Source organism: Podarcis erhardii (assembly GCF_964252035.2).
Source record: "Podarcis erhardii genome assembly, chromosome: 15".
Taxonomy (NCBI): domain Eukaryota; kingdom Metazoa; phylum Chordata; class Lepidosauria; order Squamata; family Lacertidae; genus Podarcis; species Podarcis erhardii.
The window spans coordinates 24,420,122-24,438,254 of NC_138505.1; the positions used below are offsets into that span (position 1 = coordinate 24,420,122).

Here is an 18,133-nt window from a genome sequence, read left to right on the forward strand (position 1 = left end):
TCTTTCTCTTCTAACTTTAAACAGATTAATCTCTAACATTACATATTTAAATCCTAAGCCTATCTGGTATTTGCAAGCTTTTCCAAATAAATGATCTTAACATATATAGTCTTTGAATTTCACTCTACGCCACTACTCTTAACCACAGTTCCCTGTTGCATCAGTGCTAACCACAGTGAAGGCTGATGAGATTCCTCCTCCTAATTGCTGGAAACAGCCTCAGACCCTGGTTTCAAGCCTTGGTGAAGAGAAGAGGCAAGGAACCTTTTTCAGAACGAGGGCCACATTCCCTTGTAGATACCCTTCTGGGGGCCACATGCCAGTGGTGGGCAAAAGTGAGCAGGCCAATGGATGCGGATGTTACCTTTGTGCAATAATTTAATTTCTACACACACTTGCATACCCGCCTCTGGGCAAGCAAGGGGCATTATTGATGTTCAAGGACACATTCCAGCCGCGCAATAACCACTCAAGGAGGGTACAAAGCAGAGCCAGTGAAGGGGTGTGGCCTGGCGAGAGTTCCAAGGGCCAGAGAGAGAGGCTTGGAGAGCCAGATCTGGCCCCCGAGTCTAAGGTTCCTCTCATCTGGTTAAGGCTAGCAGGAGAAATTTGAGCCAGAGAATAAAGCACACAATCCCATAGGGCTCCTTATTTTGTAATGTGCACCCCGCCCGCAAAAATGTGGATGTTGCTTTTTAAATACAGTGGTACCTCAGGTTACATACGCTTCAGGTTACAGACTCTGCTAACCCAGAAATAGTGCTTCAGGTTAAGAACTTTGCTTCAGGATGAGAACAGAAATCGTGCAGCAGCGGCGGTGGGAGGCCCCATTAGCTAAAGTGGTGCTAAGAACGGGTTCAGGTTAAGTATGGACCTCTGGAATGAATTAAGTACTTAACCTGAGGTACCACTGTATTGGTTTATAGATTTTAGGTAAGCTGCCCTGTGTACTTTTGTAGATAGGGTATAAATGCAATAATAATGCCATAACGATATTTTGAAATGCAGGAACAAAACAGGTCTAGATGCAAGGGTAGGAGAGGGGCAGTTCTGGGTTCAAGTGCCTTCTCAGCCCACATTGGCCACTGGAGGGCCTCAGCCCTATTGTTTTCAACATAAACCTCCCTCAGAGGCTTGTAGAGTGCAGAGAGTAAGAAGAAATACCCCCTCAAGCCTCAAAACCCACAGCAAAGGAGATGCAAGCCCAGCAGCCCTTCCCAATGCAAGGAGAGAAATGCAATTTGCGGGAGAAAAGATGATGCAACTTACCACTCTGAGCAGCAGCAGAAGCAACCACCAAACTCCAGGCAAATACCACCAAGCTCCTCTTCTGCAACCGCATATTGACGCTCTCGGCTTCCAGTTCAGAAAGAAGGTAGACACCAGCCCTTCAGCTTACTCTGAAGCTCCTGTTTATACCTGCTCCCACCTTCTGGGGGCGGCTTGAGCTACTTTCCCAGGGCCCAGGTGCTGAGGATTCCTTTTGATCAGCCTCCTTCTCCATCAGGAAGGGAGCAACCTTCCCCAGAGGTAGACGCTGAAGACGCTGGTGATAAAAGGGCATCTGAGCTCTTCTGTCGACTGAGCATTTGTGTATGCAAAAGCTGGATGCCGCCCCCATCAAACGGTTAGTCTTAGTCTATGTGCACATTACAGGCTTAAAACGCAGCTAACTTTTTCCAATTCAGATTTAAGTGGGTTTGGGGAGGAATGCATCAAAATGTAGCACATTTCATTAAAAAAACCCAACAAAACACATCTAGGATTGATGTGGATTGTGGTTAATCGTGTGGACATACCATTTCCCAAACCGGTGGAGGGAGCACACCAGATGTAAAATGTTGTTTCCCCCTCCACAATCACTTTTCTTATTGCAAACAGCCCGTTTGGGGTCTGTTCTGCTAGAAAAGCACTGTTGAGTTTTATCACCATGTACCTGCTTTAATGGGGGTGGGCTGGGAACATGCATCTACCCAAAGGGGTGAGAGAGATGCAACCTGTTAAAGGGAAGGATGACCCAATGGTTACAGCAATGGCATTATCTGTTTTATTTATTATAAACTTCCTTGTCCACTCTTCAGCATAAGGTCCCAATGCAATATATACAGTTATTACAAAAACAGATAAAACTATTGCAATGATAAAAGCAAGTAAAACTGGGCAATATACTTTCAGCCTATACAGAGCTGTGCAGAATCACCAGCTTTTTCAACCAGCCACTGTAACTGTGTCTTTAACAATAGTCTGATAAGCAGATGTTAGCAGCTGATGACACTTATCTCTGTGTGGGTCACCTAACAATATTCACAGCACAACAGCAGCATTAAAGGCAAAGAGCATACTTCGTGCTCTCCCCCCCGCCTGGTCAGTTGGCAACTCTAGCAATGGTGAAAGGCTGGTTTGAATTTCTGGGTGGTGTACAAAACACCCCCGTAAGCTATCAGCTTGGAGAAGCTTCACTCCCAGATAGATTATTGTGTTCTCAAGGAAAATTGAGGGGTTGTGTAGGTGCCAGAGGCCCAGACCTGTGTAAAAGCCTTGCTCTTTAATTCTGCATGTGTGGTAAGTAGCAAGGAGCCTGCAGTTACTCTGTGAGGAGAGAAAGGCTCTCTACATGTGCTCAGAGGTGCTTTTAATTCTCATTTCATACTTAACCGCAAATGTATGCAAATACAGGCCTTTATACAGATGAGGAGTCGTGGCGAAGCCTTCCTTATCACAACACATTCGTTTTGATGGGTGGGGCGAAGAGACAGGTTGGTTGTGGAAGAGCACCAATTCAGCATCAGTTGTGCACCCTGAAATCACCAGAATGTGATTGAATCCCACCCCCAAATGGCAACTGCCAATGGAAGTGCTCTGATTCTCATGGGATACAGTTGTCCATTGGGAGGTTCTCCTGTGATGATATCACTAGATAGGCTCTGCTGAGCTCCAGAAACACTGCTCTGCAATTCCTTCACTAGCTGGTATCACGTAGGCTGCCTCATACCGAGTCGGTTCATTGGTCCATCCTGCTCAGTATTGTCTGCACTGACTGGCAGCAGCTCTCCAGGGTTTTGGACAGGGAGTTTCTCCCAGCCCAACCTGGAGATGCTGCCTTTGGGGATTGAACCTGGGACCTTCTGCATGCAAGACAGATGTTCTACCGCTGAGCCATGTTCCTTCGCCACACCCCACCCCACCCCACCCCAACACTACAAGTGGGGAAAAAAGAATCAAGAGTGAACAGCTCAAAGACCTTTGTATTATAAACAGCCTTACATTATAATTATTTTACAAAATTATAGCGATTTTTAAAATTTCTCATCTTTACAAGTGGAGAACATTAGGCATGTATACTGAGTTAATGGTGTGTGTTTGTAGGTATATATACACAGAGAAAGCGAGAGAGCACTGTGATGGAACAGACAGGAAGTGATGCTGTTCTGAACTATTGTTATCAGTCACAGTAGGACCAGCAGTAGCCAACAGGGTGCCCTTGAGTTATTGGTCTACAACTCCCATCATCCCTAACCATTGCTGGCTGCAGGGGCTGGTGGCAGCTGAAGTTCAACGGCTTCCGGAGGGCCCCACCTTGGCTGTCCCTGAAGTCATACATGGGGCAAAGGGGGGGGGAGCCCCAAAAGGATCTCCCTCGCCGTACCCTTCTGAGTACACTCCCCATATTTTGGTTGCCTTTTAGCACCACCCAGTTCCTAAGCAACTCCTTTGTGGTGGAAATACTCACTTGTGCACATTTAAAGCATGCGACTTCTCCCAAAGAATTCTGGGAACTGGACGTTGTTAAGGGTGCTGGGAACTGTGAAGGGTAATCTACAGCTCCCAGGATTCTTTGGGGGAAGCCATATGCTTTAAATGTATGGTGTGTAGGCAGACGCCTCTCCTGGGTTTTGTTTTATTCGTTTTTTGCAGTGAGAAGCAGCAACTGGGAAGCCTCCTCCCTCCCACCATTCCTCTCTCACATTCTGAGTGGAGCCCTCCCTGTAAGCACACTAGTCCTCATCAGATCCCGTTATTTGTCAAGGCTGATACCTCCTCTTCGAGGAGAGAAACTCCAGGACCCTCCAACCAGCGAGGACATTAGCTCTGGCAGGGACGGTGGAAGTTTGGAGGAAGACAACAAGCGACATTCTGCATCCTGTGGACCAACCCCACAGAGGTGTATGGAAAATGGCTCTGCTGGGTGATGAAGATGATGACAAAGGTCACATCCACACATCATACATTGAAATCACAGCGCTTTCTCAAAAGAATCCTGGAAACAGTAGTTTGTTCAGGGGGCTGGGAATACTGGCTCCGTTATAGGTAAACTATGGTCCCCAGGATTCTTTAGGGGAAGCTGTGTGCTTGCAATGTGTGGTGTGTACACAGCCGGAGTCCCAGGCCTCCATAATCACAGAAAGAGGTACATCGGCACAGATTGGGTTTGTCTAGGTAGTGTTCCAGGGTGGAGAATTCAACCTGAGTTGATGAGGAGCACTCAGTCTGAAATGACTCAGCTCTAAAGGACCTTTAACTGACACTGTAAACACACCATACATTTAAAGCACATGGCTCCCCCCCCCCTCAAGAATCATGGCAACTGTAGTTTGTTAAGGGCGCTGGGAATTGTAGCTCTATGGGGGAGAAACTATTTCTTTGCAGGAAGAAGCCATGTGCTTTAAATGTTGAACGTGCTTTGTATTTATGGTGTGCAGTCCTGAGGTCTTCCAGCTATACGTCAAGAGGGTCAATAGTTCCATGTTCCCAAAGAGCCTTTGCTCACGTGAGGCTGAGGGTTTATGGTGACATGGCACTTTTTGGTTGGCCACCTTCGCACCATACATTTAAAGCATTGTGATACTATTTTTGGGCATGGCTTTGCCCAAAGAATTCTAAGAGCTCTACTTCGTGCTGGGAGACCCCCTATTCCCAATTCCAGAGCCACAGTTCTCAGCATGGTTTAACAATAAATCGCTCTTCAAAGAGAGCTCTGGGAATGGCTAGGGGTCTCCTAACAGGACCGGCAACAAACTACAGCTGCCAGAATTATCCAGGGAAAGCCACGACTGTTTAAAGTAGTATCATAGCGCTATAAATGTGTGGTGGGAATGTGGTCTCTTTCTTTGTTGCTTATTGTGGTTTGAATGTCCTGGGTTGGCAATGGCAGCGGATGGAGAGCATTTCAACCCTCATGCCGTTTGCTGGCCCAACCACTGCTGAAGCTGCTTTAAAAGAAACAATACAACCCACACCCACACTTCTTGCTAACTGCTAAGCATTTTTTTTAAGTGTCACACACACAGAGAGAGAAAGAAAGAGAGAGAGAGAGAGAGAGAGAGAGAGAGAGAGCGAGCGAGCAGCCTTTGCTGGCAAACCCAAGTCCCAGTTTTACTAGGCATTTTATTGTATACCTCCAAAGCAGCTATTTGTAAGCACCAGAATGTGATTAAAAGAGGGATCTGCTAAGGACGTGGCGGATCTTTCCCCACCTATAGAGGATTGAGGAAGTCAACAGTGCCCTTGATGGTTCTCCTAGAACTAAAAGGAAAGGAAGTGTGTCAATCCTGGCATTCACGTACTCTGTACAGCAGCCTTTGCCTACCCTGGGCCCTCCTGATGTTCTTTCTGCACTGCAATTCCCATCAGCCCCGGATAGTGGTTGCTGTCTGGGGCTGATGGGAGCTGTGGTGCCAAACATCTGGATGCGTCCAGGTGGGCAAAGGCTGCTGTCCAGTCTATCGCTGCCAGGTGAGTCAGTGCAATCCACAGTTTCTTGTTGCCTCTCACGCATTGTGGCTTGCGCAATCCTGAAACAGAGGCAGATTTCAGTGCACAAAGGAACACACTCGATCATCCCCCCACGTAGCAAAAGACACTGGGCTGTTTCAGTCTTAGGAGTGCACTGCCAACAACACGCAGGGGCAAAAGGCCACCTTTGTGTTGGAGCTTAACTTGCGTGTGCAATTAACATACACAAACACACACACTCATTCACAGTTAATCTGTTCGCAGTAATGTTTCAGTCCCCCGCACGGACAATATCTACACTACACATGCATAGCAGTTGGCTATTGATTTAACTGCTAAGGGTGACCACCCTGGGAGCTCTCCTACAGCGAGGATGCTAACCAGGGTCTCTGCCTCCCTCTCACAGAATTACAGTGCCCCGGATTCTCAGGGGAATTACTATTTAATGTGGGGTTAGCCAACGTGGTGCCCTCCAGATGTTGTTGGGTTCCATCGTACCCCATCAGAATTTCCCTATCAGCCCAACTACATCTGGAGGCAAGGTGTTTGCTACCCCTGATTTAACTAGTTTTAAGTCTGTGGTATAGATATGCCCATAGACAGACGTCCACTATTTGCGTCTTCGCGCACATGTTCAGAAACGTGCTGCCCATCCAGCACATCCTTTGTCCATCCCTGCAGATGTGAGCAAATTACACGTGCGTTGACTTCCCTTCTTTAGAAAGGAGCATCTGTCAATACATGCAAACACATACATGTGCGAATAGCCACACAAGCACAAACAAGCAGCCACTTCCCCCAAGTTTCTCCCAACCAGGAGGACACAGGAAGCAGGGTGGTGGCAGCTCATCCATCACTGTTCACAGCAGTTTGAAACGAGAGTCAAGAGGAAGAAAATCAGAGCTCTAAAGAGTTAGCAAAATGCTGCAAATTGGCAGAGGTGTCCTGATGCCGTTGCCTGCGGCTGCTTGCTCTGCTCTCAGCTGAAACAGTGGGGCCGGCTCAAGTGTTTGGACTCTGCATGGCACCCAGGGGTGGTGGGGGCCCATCTACTTCAGCCCTTGCCTGTGCCGCAACATCCCCCTCCTGGCACAGCCTGGGCCCAAATGGATGATTTGATAGTGCCTTCCCTTGGCCTTGGCCATTCCTCTCCTTTTAACCGCTCAAGCTTGCTGTCCCTTTTCATTCTGAGGCTAGTTCAAGCATTGGCTGGTGGCAAGCAGGAGCCGTATCTGACCAGCTAAGGTAAAGTAGAAGTGTGGGTAGGGGGGCGGATGGTTGGGAGGACCAAAATGAAAGCACCTGGTTGTTCTCTTGGACGGGGCATGTTTGTCAGGAACAGGGATTGTGCGGCCCTCCTACCACTTGAGGAACTCGCGCACCCAGCTCCACAGCTTGGTGACCCAGATGTTGGCCCCCAGGTCCGTCAGGTACTGGATCTCAGGGGTTAGCATCTTGCGGCAGAGCTTCCGGTGCTTCTTGTTGATCCTCTTTTTCAGATTGTAGCCCAGGATGGTCTTTTTGCCAAACGGCTGCCACGGTTGCATGCCGGATTCCTGGATGGCACTGGCATCCACCGGGCGGCCCCCGTCAATGCAGATGTTCTTCATCTTCTCATTCTCTTCCTGAAGCCTGGCCACGTCCCTGGCCATCCTCTCACGCCCATAGGCTTCAACCTTGCGCCAGAAGGTGGCGTTGAAGTAGTGGTAGAGTTTGGCGTCTATGAGATTCCAGGCCGTGGCCTTCTGGTAGAGCTCATCCGTCAGCCTGGAGACGCTGGAATCATTCCGGGCGTTGAGCTTGAAGTAGATGATGTCTTCCAGCTCCCAGCAGAGTAAGTCCTTCAGAAGTACCAATGACTCGTCAAAGTACTCTACCAGCATGACCAGGTGGAAACGCTCGTCCACTTCACGGATGTACTGTTCAACTAGAGGGCTGTTGGCATTCATGCTACTGTCATAGCCCAAGTCGAAGAAGAGGAGATTCTGGAGGTAATGTGCACCAAATCCATTGGGATCATAGTAACACCAAGGGTCCTGCAGGAATTCGGCCAGCTTATCGTCGTCTGACAACTTCCAGGTCATGGGAATGAGGCGCCCAAAATAGTGGAAGGAGGACTCAAAGAGGTAGGCGGGGTCCCGCAGCACGGTGACAAAGATGGTGTCGGCTGGTAGCAGCTTGCGCACTTCCTCATAATGGAAGCGCATGTGGTTGCAGATGATGTTGAAGCACATGCCAGGCTGGTAGTCCTGCACTTGACTCCGCTCAAAGAAGGAGGGGTAGTAGAAGTCGTTGCGTCCGCTGGGAAAGGCGAACTTCAGGCGGTGCTTCTCCCCAAAGCGGAAGAGGATGTTGATTATGGTGCTGCTGGCTGTCTTGTGGGTCTTCAGGAACATGATGTCCAGCTTGGGATGACACTTCTGTGGATTGTGGCTACCATTGGCCAAAGCCGGCAGCCGAGCCTGGGAAGGGTAGGAAGAGCACGAGTAGGGGATTGGGACCCTAAGGGGAAAGCAAGGTAGACAATGAGGATCTCTCCAGGAATGCATAAGGAGCTCTCTCACTATTTTCCTTGACTGCGCTATGCTTGGCAAAGGTCCTAGACCTTCCTCTAGCTTCCAGTTTCCACTGGACATTCATTTTCAGGAGTTGAATATGGTTTGCTAGAGGAGGTAACTGATTGCCAATGTGTTCTGGGCCCAATTCAAGATGCTCTTAATAGTATTTAAATCCCTAAATGACCTAGGCCACAAATATCTGAAAGACCATCTCCATCACTACAAGATCTTTGTGTGTTAAGATCTGCAGAGATAGTTCTGCCACCCTCCAAAGTCCAGAGAATGGTGGTCCAGGAGAGGACTTTCTCTGTGGTAGTCCCTGAATTGTGAAACTCCCTCCCCACAGAGGTGCATCTGGTATCTTCATCAAACAGTTTTCACCATATGCTCAAGATACACCTCTTTACCATGACCTCTGACACCTGAAATATATTGTTTTAAGTTTGTGGGGGGCAAGACTCCCCTAAAATCTCTGGATTAAGCAAAGGGGTTAGAATTTAAGCAAACCCCTAATTCCTGGCTTTAGTAAATGTTGGAATTTAATCAGTGGATTTAACATTGAACCTTACTGAGACCTGAAGGTGTAGGGCAGTATATTTTTTTTAATAAATAACAACAACAACAATTCAACAGTGTAAAAATACAGGCTGGACTTGTTTTCCTGACCAGGGAAAGGCCTGGGGATGGGCGATTATGGAGCAAAGGCAGAGCCATTAACCCATAAAGAAAGCCATCAACAAGGCAGGAGACCTTGAGCTCTAGGTATTTAGCAAAAGTCAATCATAGAGTTGGAAGGGAGAAGTTTCCAGGGTTACAGTGAGTGAAGATATACCATATAATGAAGGAGGGGTTCCTCCTTCAGTTGTGTGTTGGTGGGCAGAGATGAAAGGGGTTTAGGATTTCCAAGTGGATGACTTAACCAAACACAGGAAAAAGTGCCATTTTGGCAAGCAGTTTGGCAAAGAGAGGAAGCGGGGTCTGAGCTCTATGTGAGCTGGCTGTGACAAAGAGACACAGAGAACATGGCTGATTTCTCTGCTTGCAAACCCAACTCTGCTATGCCTATGAGACACGTATAGGGGCCCTTTTGGGGTGCTATTGCTCTGAACCCCTCCATAGTAGGCTCAGGTTGTATATATGTGTAAATAAACCATATATCATAAAAACACTACAGACTCCACTGTGCCTCCTTATTCTAAAAGGAAACACAGATCCTAGTAAGTGTCCTAGATACATGCTCACCACATTTTCTTAACTGTAGTTTGCTAAGAAATGGGAGGTGCAGAGGACCTTGGTGGGCACCGAGGGGTGGCCGAGGGTGCTTTGAGGCTACAGGCGCCACATTGGAGATTCCAGAGGGACATATTCACCAGTGGCAGAGTTGACTGTACCAGTACAGTGCTTTCCAACACCCTCCCACACACAAAAACCCAATTCCTTGAAAACAGAAAGCTAGCATATCAAGGATAACATTTCTTGCCCAGCCCCCACATGCGTCAAGTTTTCTACTTGCAGGGAATTTTCCTGCATGCCTCCAAAAGAAAGAAAACAGACCCCCCCCCTCCTGCTGCCTGAAGTGGTACAGTCCATTCTACCACATCAGGGCTCAATCCCTTTACTCTCCTTCATGCATATATTCTGTTCTGAGAGCCTTTCTGTGGAAGCAGAACAGACTGTGGTTCCACTCATGGTCTCTTGGTCCACACGTCTTCTCCTATGTGCACCAGACTCACTCACTCTGTCATGCTGACTTGTAAGGGTGGGACGGCGTAGGAGTACAGCAGCAGCATGAAGCTGGTTAGGAGAGTCCCCAGGATGAGGCCCTTACACATGGACTTCCAGTTCTTCCCCTGATGCACCATCGCGATCACCTGAAAAGGAAAACAGAGAAAAAGGGCAGTGAATTCATGGGCAGATTCCTAGAAGCAAGAACACAAGAAGCTCTTTGCATACGGCCCTCAGAACTCACCCCAGACCACACCTGTCACTGGTACTGCTTTCAACCTTGAGTGTTTTATTTACCTGCCTGGAAGGTGTCTCTGAACTAAAGATCCCCTCACGCCTTATATACCCAACTGATTGCTGAGGGTTTCCTGTAGATACCATCTTAGCAGGAGGTCCATTCCACACAATGTAGGTGTGGCAGCAGCGGCTGCCCCCCTTTGGTATTCTCCCCCCCCCCCCCCGTCTCTGTTGCCTCTTCGGCACCTGCTGAACACCTTCCTCTTGAACTTGCAGGTACTGAAGTGGGAGGGAGAAGAGTCAGAGCCAACAGATACGAAAGAGGCTTGTAATCACGGGCAGATTGCTTAACTATAGTTCCCTAATCCCTGGTTTCAAGCCTTGGTTAATTAAGAGAAGAGGCAAGGAACCTTTTTCAGAACGAGGGCCACATTCCCTATTAGATATAATAATAATATAATAATCATTTATCATTTATACCCCGCCCATCTGGCTGAGTTTCCTCAGCCACTCTGGGCAGCTCCCAATCAAGTGTTAAAAACAAGACAGCATTAAATATTATAAACTTCCCTGCCTTCAGGGCTGCCTTCAGATGTCTTTTAAAGATAGGATAGCTGCTTATTTCCTTGACATCTGATGGGAGGGCATTCCACAGGGCAGGCGCCACTACCGAGAAGGCCCTCTGCCTGGTTCCCTGTAACCTCACTTCTTGCAATTAGGGAACTGCTAGAAGGCCCTCGGTGCTGGACCTCAGTGTCCGGGCTGAATGATGGGGGTGGAGACGCTCCTTCAGGTATACTGGGCCGAGGCTGTTTAGGGCTTTAAAGGTCAGCACCCTTCTGGGGGCCACATGTCAGTGGTGGGCAAGTGTGGAGGCAAAAGTGAGCGGGGCAATTGATGCGGATGTTACCTTTGTGCAGTAATTTAACTTCTACACACACTTGCATACCCGCCTCTGGGCAAGCAAGGGACATTACTGGTGTTCAAGGACAAATTCCAGCCGCGCAATAACCACTCAAGGAGGGTACAAAGCAGGGCCAGTGAAGGGGGTGTGGCCTGGTAAGAGTTCCAAGGGCCGGACAGAGAGGTTTGGAGAGCCAGATCTGGCCCCCGAGTCTAAGGTTCCTCTCATCTGGTTAAGGCTGGCAGGAAAAATTTGAGCCAGAGAATAAACAAAGCACACAATCCCATAGGGCTCCTTATTTTGTAATGCACTCCCCCCAAAAAAAATCCTACACACACACACAAACACAGACATACACCCCTCCTCCCTCTAGTCTATCCTAACAATTTGCTAAGCAACCTCCTTGCTAGCAGTGAGCAAAGATGAAACATGAAAAGGCTACAGCACCTGCCTGCTGTCCGCAGGAGGAGTCTGCTGAAATCAGACCTCAGAGTTGCTCCAGGAGCTTCAGTGGCTGGATGGAGCAAATGCCTGGTCCTTTCTGAGGCTGAGAGAATGCCTGAGCACCCAGTGTCTGAGTGTCTGCAATGCAGCAGCATTGTCCTCTGTGTCAGGCCAAGGAGACATACTTCCTGGGGCCTTGCAGTGGCAGAGCTGGCAATGGGCACGGCAGGCAGGCAGGCAGGCAAGAGTTTTGGGAGAGAGTGCAAATGGGTTGCTCCCTGGCTGGCAGCCAGGAAGGTCTGATTGAAGGAGCTCTGGGTATCCAACCAGCCTTCCTCAACCTGCTGCCCTCCCTGTGTTTATTTTTTTACCCCTGCCAGTTTAAAGGGCCTTAAGTTGTTAATTAGCCAAAGGCCTGGGGGAAGAGAATTATTATTATTTGCCTGGCAACTAAAGATACAGTTGGGTGCCTTCCCCTCTCTGCCAAGCAAGAGTGCATAGGATTCCTTTTTTTTTTTTTTTAATAATTTTTATTGGGTTTTTACATTTTATAACAACAGACACACACACAAAGACAAAAACAAACAAATACAATTTCATACCCTAATTTTCTTTACCCTCTTTCATTGACTTCCCCCACCCCCTCTTCTTACATCCCAATTCCAATAATTAATTCAGCAAGTTCTTACCTAGTCTCTTAAACATATTAATATTACTTTTAAAATTTAATTCTTTTTGTTTATCTATATTCAACTTATCCGATTCTGTTATAATCATTAATTTCTTTTTTTTTAAGGTCGATCTAACTTCCCTTCCACAAATTTTTCCCTTTATTATATTGATTATAGGTCACATTAACCAAATAAGCAAATCATAACATTTTATAATTCTATTCTCTCTCCCCTCCCTGCCCCGGTTTCTGTCCCTTCCCAAACAAATGTCCAAAAAACAAACAAAAAATAGTTCTTAGCCCGGATTCCTCACATCTGAGGCCTTTAATTCTCTGTTAGTCCCTCTCCGCCAATTATATTGGTAGTCCTTTTTGTTGATCCTAAGAGCCCGAAGGAGTTCAATCAGAGTCACATCAAATTTTCTTTCATCCAGAATGTTTAAAAGTGGTTGCTGCGAAAGATCATCTACTTTTCCATACTCAAGAGGAAAGTCCCAATCATGTTGCTTTATTCTTTTTAGTTTTAATGTTCCAAGTACTCCAGGGACTTCCCTCTTCTTCTTTCTCATCTTTCGCAGATTTGTAATCCAAAGGTCTTCTTGCTCGTACTCTAACAGTGTAGATTCCTGATTGATGTTTTCCACTTGTAGTGTCTGCACTCCTTCTTTCCTCTCTGTCAATTCCAAGAGCATCTCTTCCTGCTCAGCTGCAGGTTTTTTATCAGACATATCCTTTGTGCATTCAGCAGAGTTGTTTGTTTTAGAATTCAAGGTCGTAAATGCTTTGCTCATAGCCATACTCTGCTCTTGCAGGATTCCCACGAGAAAGAACATTTTTTCTATCTCCGCCAGTAATTTTCCCTCTGCAGCCATTGTAATGTCACTAATTCCCCCTAGGGGGCTTTCAGTTACTTGGTAGTCCTTTTCCAACAGTCTGTTACTTTGTTGTTATCACTACTTTGTTTCCAACCACCTCAGTTCAAATGTATCACCTTTAATTCAGAGAGTTATTAAATAACAAGATTCTTAACTTTGTCCACCCGTTTGACAGCTCCTTTGACAGCTGTCAAACTCCTTTCACTTTTTCCTCCGGCACACAAACAGGACACTCCCGGGTTTTGGGGGGGGGGATTACACACAAAGTTCCAAAGATCCTCCCTTTCTCTCCAGCACAAAAAACTTCTTCTATCAAATTTGTGAAAAGCTTTTAAATCATCAAAACAGTAATCATTCCGCCTTAATTCTCCGTTCCTTGCTTTGAATCGTCTGTAAATAGAGGGGGTGCGGACTTCCCTTTAGCACATCCCCCGATCGTGCCGAATTCAAAAGGTAAATTTTTTTAAAGTCCAATTTCCACTACTCACGGGTCCTTTGTTATCCAGTCCGAATTTTGGGAAGAAAGTCAGCGCTCTCCGGCCATGGCTCGCGGCTTCGCTCCACTGAAGTAGCGGTCTACTCTCAGCACCACGCCACTCTCCGTACCCTCTCCGTAGCCTTTAAAAAGGCTCTTCGTGGGTCGGGGAGGGCGCTTAAGGTGCCCACCGAGTCACCAAGTCCGCAGGCTTCCGCGCCTGCGGTTTCTGAGGGTCCCTGTGTCGCCGGCACGGCAAGACCCGTCTTCAGCGGAGCCGATTCCCTCCGGAGCTCGGAGGGAATCCGCCATTAGCCGTTCGCGCTAACCCGGAAGTCTGAGGAGTGCATAGGATTCCAGGCCCTCACCCAGGGTTTGTGCTTCTTTGGCAGAGACTGTTGTAGCTTTAAGAAATGTGATTTATTCACATATTTACACCTTCAGTTTGCATGGGGGTGTAATAAAAAAAATTAAGGTCTTATGTATATAATAAATGTTCAACAATGTACCAACCAAGCACATACATAGATATGTGGACCGCATGTCTGGAACAGCACAGGAAGACTGTCCTGAAACCATTTTGACTCCCAAACTAACCAAATGTTTTCTCTGCAAGGAGGGAGGGGGTGAGGGAACCTTCCCATTGTCTCAGGAATGGGGTAATCACAATATCAAAGGAATGGCCAGACTACCAGGAAAGGCAATCAGATAAGGCATTATCAGATAACCTGGCAGACAGGAAAAACAACATTCAAATTTCTGTTGTAGACCGCCTTTTCTGTGATGTAGGTATGATGTATCTGGGGGGTAGTCTTGGGCTACACCCCTTCTGTGATCTATGTATGAGGTTTCTGGGGGTGGTCTTGGACTCCAGGGCGGGCAATTTAAAATGTCTAAATAAGGGCAGGTGTGATAGGAATTTTGAGGTCTTAGATATGTGTTAAATGTTCATAAGTGTACCAACCAAGCACATACATAGATCAGCACAGGAAGACCGACCTGAAACCATTTTTGATTCCCAAATTGACCAAATGTTTTCTGCAAGGTCAAAGGAAAATGGAAGCGCCTCCCCATTGTATTTTCCTTCACAAATCCTGTCTAAAGGGCACATTTAAGATGTTAATAGGGTGTGAGCCTGTGACCTGGCTCAGGAACTAAGTATTTATCATTGCAAAAGACTGGCCAGGCTCCCCAGGCAATCCAATCAAATGATCATTAAACAAGTAACCTGTAAGACGAGATAAACAACATTCAAATTTCTGTTTTAGACTGCCTTTTCTGTGATGTATGTATGATGTTTGTGGGGTGGTGGTCTTGGGTTATACCCCTTCTGTGATCTATGTATGATGTATGGAGGGGTGGTCTTGAGCTCCAGGGCAGGGAATTTAAAATGTTTATATAAGGGCAGGCACACCTTGGTTCTGGGTTACTCCTCCCTCCCTGTTGCAACAGATTAATAAAGATCAGGCTTACTAGCTGCTTTGCTTCTCAATATTCTCTGGTTGGCCTCTGTTATTTTCTCCTGTCGATGGGGAACCTACAAAGGACTCCATAAGGGCTGGCTCTTGTGTCCCCCATAAGGGAATAAGGGCAGATTTTGTTTACAAGAGGGGAATCCACATCCATCAGCATGGTCATCTCAAGAGAGGCTTGTTCCTACAGCAGTGCAACACTCGGTCCAAGGCATATCTCCTAAATCTGCCGTTCCTAAAAAAGTAAGCCTCTGCAATTCAGTTGCATTCTAACTATCAGTTCTTTGGATGCTCTTAAGTACTGTGATAGGAATTTTGAGGTCTTAGATATATGGTAATGTTCATAAGTGTACCAACCAAGCATGTACATAGATCAGCGCAGGAAGACCGACCTGAAACCATTTTGATTCCCAAACTGACCAAATGTTTTCCCTGCAAGGAGGGAGGCATGGTCAGGGAGCCTTCCCATTGTCTCAGGAATTGAGTAATCAGCATTTTAATGGGTGACAGACTATCAGAAAAGGCAATCAGATAACCTGGCAAACAGGGAAAACAACATTCAAATTTCTGTTTTAGACCGCCTTTTCTGTGATGTAGGTATGATGTATCTGTGGGGTGGTCTTAGGTTACATCCCTTCTGTGATGCATGTATGATGTTTCTGGGGGTGGTCTTGATCTACAGGGTGGCAATTTCAAAAGTCTATATAAGGCCTTGTGCGCCATTGTTCTGGGTTCCCCCTCCCTCCTTTGTGTGGTGAGTGAGGACCCTGTTGCAACAGAGCAATAAAGATCAGGCTTACTAGCTGCTTTGCTTCTTAATATTCTCTGGTTGGCCTCTGTTATTTTCTCCTATCAACAGGGAACCTATGTAAGGACTTTATATGGGCTCTTGGATACCCCATAAGGGAAAAAGGGCAGATTTTTGTTTACAACAGTACTACTGGTTAATCCCCTCAGGTGTCACCTAACAAAGGAATTTCCCTGATTTTATGAACACGTTGATTGACTAAGATTAAAGACTGGTACACACTTAGAACATTTACCTAGGTTTACTCTTCACATGCTAATTGCTGATGCTCAGAAGTGGGTACGCACATTCCAGTACACATGGATCTTAATTACATTCTCAGACTTTGAGAATGTAATAATAATAATAATAATTGTTATAAGAATTTTAAGGTCATATATATAATGTTCATAAATTTACCAAGCAAGCACATACAAATATGTAAACCACGTCTGAAACCAACAGAAAAGTCCTGAAACCATTTTCTCCCTCCCAAAATGACCTCAAATATTTCTCTGAAAAGTCGAAGGAAATCAGAAATCTCCCCATTGTCTCTTTCACAAATCCTGTACAGTGGTGCCCCGCAAGACGAACGCCTCGCAAGACGGAAAACCTGCTAGACGAAAGGGTTTTCCATTTTGGAGGTGCTTCGCAAAACGAATTTCCCTATGGGCTTGCTTCGCAAGACGAAAACGTCTTGCGAGTTCCTGCGGGGTTTTTTCCCTCCCCCCCCCTTTTCCTAAGCCCTAAGCCGCTTATCAGCTGATCTGCTAAAAGCGGCTAAACCGCTAATAGCGCTAATCCACTAAGCTGTCAATGGGCTTGCTTCGCAAGACGAAAAAACCGCTATACGAAGAGCCTCAAGGAACGGATTAATTTCGTCTTGCGGGGCACCACTGTATTAAGGGCACATTTAAGATATGAATAGGGTGTGAGCCTGTGACCCGTGATCTGCATTTAGGAATTGAGTAGGTATCCTAACAAGAGTGACCAGGATGCCCAGGTAATCCAATCAGGTAACCTGGCTGACAGAAAGAAACAACACACCCAGATTTCCGCCCCCTCTCTGATGTATTAAGGGGGTGGGTCTTGGGCCACAGCCCTTCTGTGATGTATGTATGATGTTTCTAGGGGTGGTCTTGGACTCCAGGACGGGCAATTTAAAATGTCTATATAAGGGCTTGTGCACATGGCTCAGGGTCCCTCCCCCCCTTCCTGTGTGTGTGTGGGAGTACTCAATTGCAACAGCTTTAATAAAGATCAGACATACTAGCTGCTTTGCTTCTCAATATTCTCTGGTTGGTCTCTGTTATTTTCTTCGACCGATAGAGAACCTACAAAAGGACTCTATATGGGCTCTTGGTTACCCCATAAGGGGAAGGGAGCAGTTTTTTACTCATAACATCATCATCATCATCATCATCATCATCATCATCATTTATTTATACACCGCCCATCTGGGTGGGTTTCCCCAGCCAGATTAATATCTATGTGTAATTAAAATCCATGTCTAAGATCCACAGTCTTTACACATAATCACTATGTAAACAGCATTGCATAATACACAGTGAGACTATCTTAAAGTACATCTCAGTTACAACATACAGTGGTGCCTCGCAAGACGAAATTAATCCGTTCCGCGAGTCTCTTCGTCTTGCGGTTTTTTCGTCTTGCGAAGCACGGGGCTTAGCGGCTATTAACGGCTTAGCGGCTTTAAGAAAAAGGAAACAAACTCGCAAGAACTCACAAGACGTTTCGTCTTGCGAAGCAAGCCCATAGGGAAATTCGTCTTGCGAAGCACCTCAAAAAACGGAAAACTCTTTCGTCTAGCGAGTTTTTCGTCTTGCGAGGCATTTGTCTTGCGGGACACCACTGTACAAGTTTTAACTAAATCCTAATATTTACTTAACCTGAACATTCAGCACCACAGATATATTACAACACATAATGAAGGTGCCAGGCAAGGCTTCCTGGGAATGGCATTCCACAATTGGGGGGCCACTGCAGAAAAGGCTTGTTCTCATGTTGCAACCCTCCAGAACTCTTGCGGAAGAGGCACACAAAGAAGGGCCTCAGATGATGATCGCAGGGTCTGGGTTGGTTCATATGGAGAGAGGCAGTCCTTGAGGTATTGGGTCCTGAGCCCTTTAAGGCTTTATAGCTCAAAACCAACACTTTTAATTGGGCCAGGAAACTAATTGGCAGCCAGTGTAGTCAGGCTGAGATTGGCGTTATATGCTTCAACTGTCTTGC

The 18,133-nt window shown here is 46.6% G+C and overlaps 2 protein-coding genes across 20 annotated transcripts in view; both read right to left on the reverse strand.

Moving 5' to 3' along the window:
- LOC309330333 (uncharacterized protein) overlaps nt 1-1,844 on the reverse strand; it is a 69,810-nt gene extending 67,966 nt beyond the window's left edge. For 2 of the 3 annotated variants that reach the window (XR_014151409.1, XM_081841832.1), the window contains exon 1: nt 1,270-1,844. Coding sequence is in view for 2 of the 3 variants with exons in the window: in XM_081841832.1 (XP_081697958.1) it covers nt 1,270-1,342 (73 nt within the window). In the remaining variant the exon portion in view is untranslated. Of the gene's footprint in view, nt 1-364; nt 899-1,269 lie in introns of those variants that run through there. The other variant, XM_081841833.1, reaches the window with a different exon arrangement.
- Nucleotides 1,845-5,347: 3,503 nt separating this feature from the next.
- The window catches only part of GAL3ST1 (galactose-3-O-sulfotransferase 1), a 36,060-nt gene continuing 23,274 nt past the window's right edge, over nt 5,348-18,133 (reverse strand). For 13 of the 17 annotated variants that reach the window (XM_081841962.1, XM_081841961.1, XM_081841971.1 and 10 more), the window contains 2 exons: nt 10,029-10,162; nt 5,348-8,235 (listed from right to left, as the gene is read on the reverse strand). In XM_081841962.1, the coding sequence (XP_081698088.1) occupies nt 7,092-8,235; nt 10,029-10,153 (1,269 nt within the window). In that variant the 5' untranslated portion in view covers nt 10,154-10,162 and the 3' untranslated portion in view covers nt 5,348-7,091. The other 4 variants (XM_081841968.1, XM_081841966.1, XM_081841965.1 and 1 more) reach the window with 3 other exon arrangements.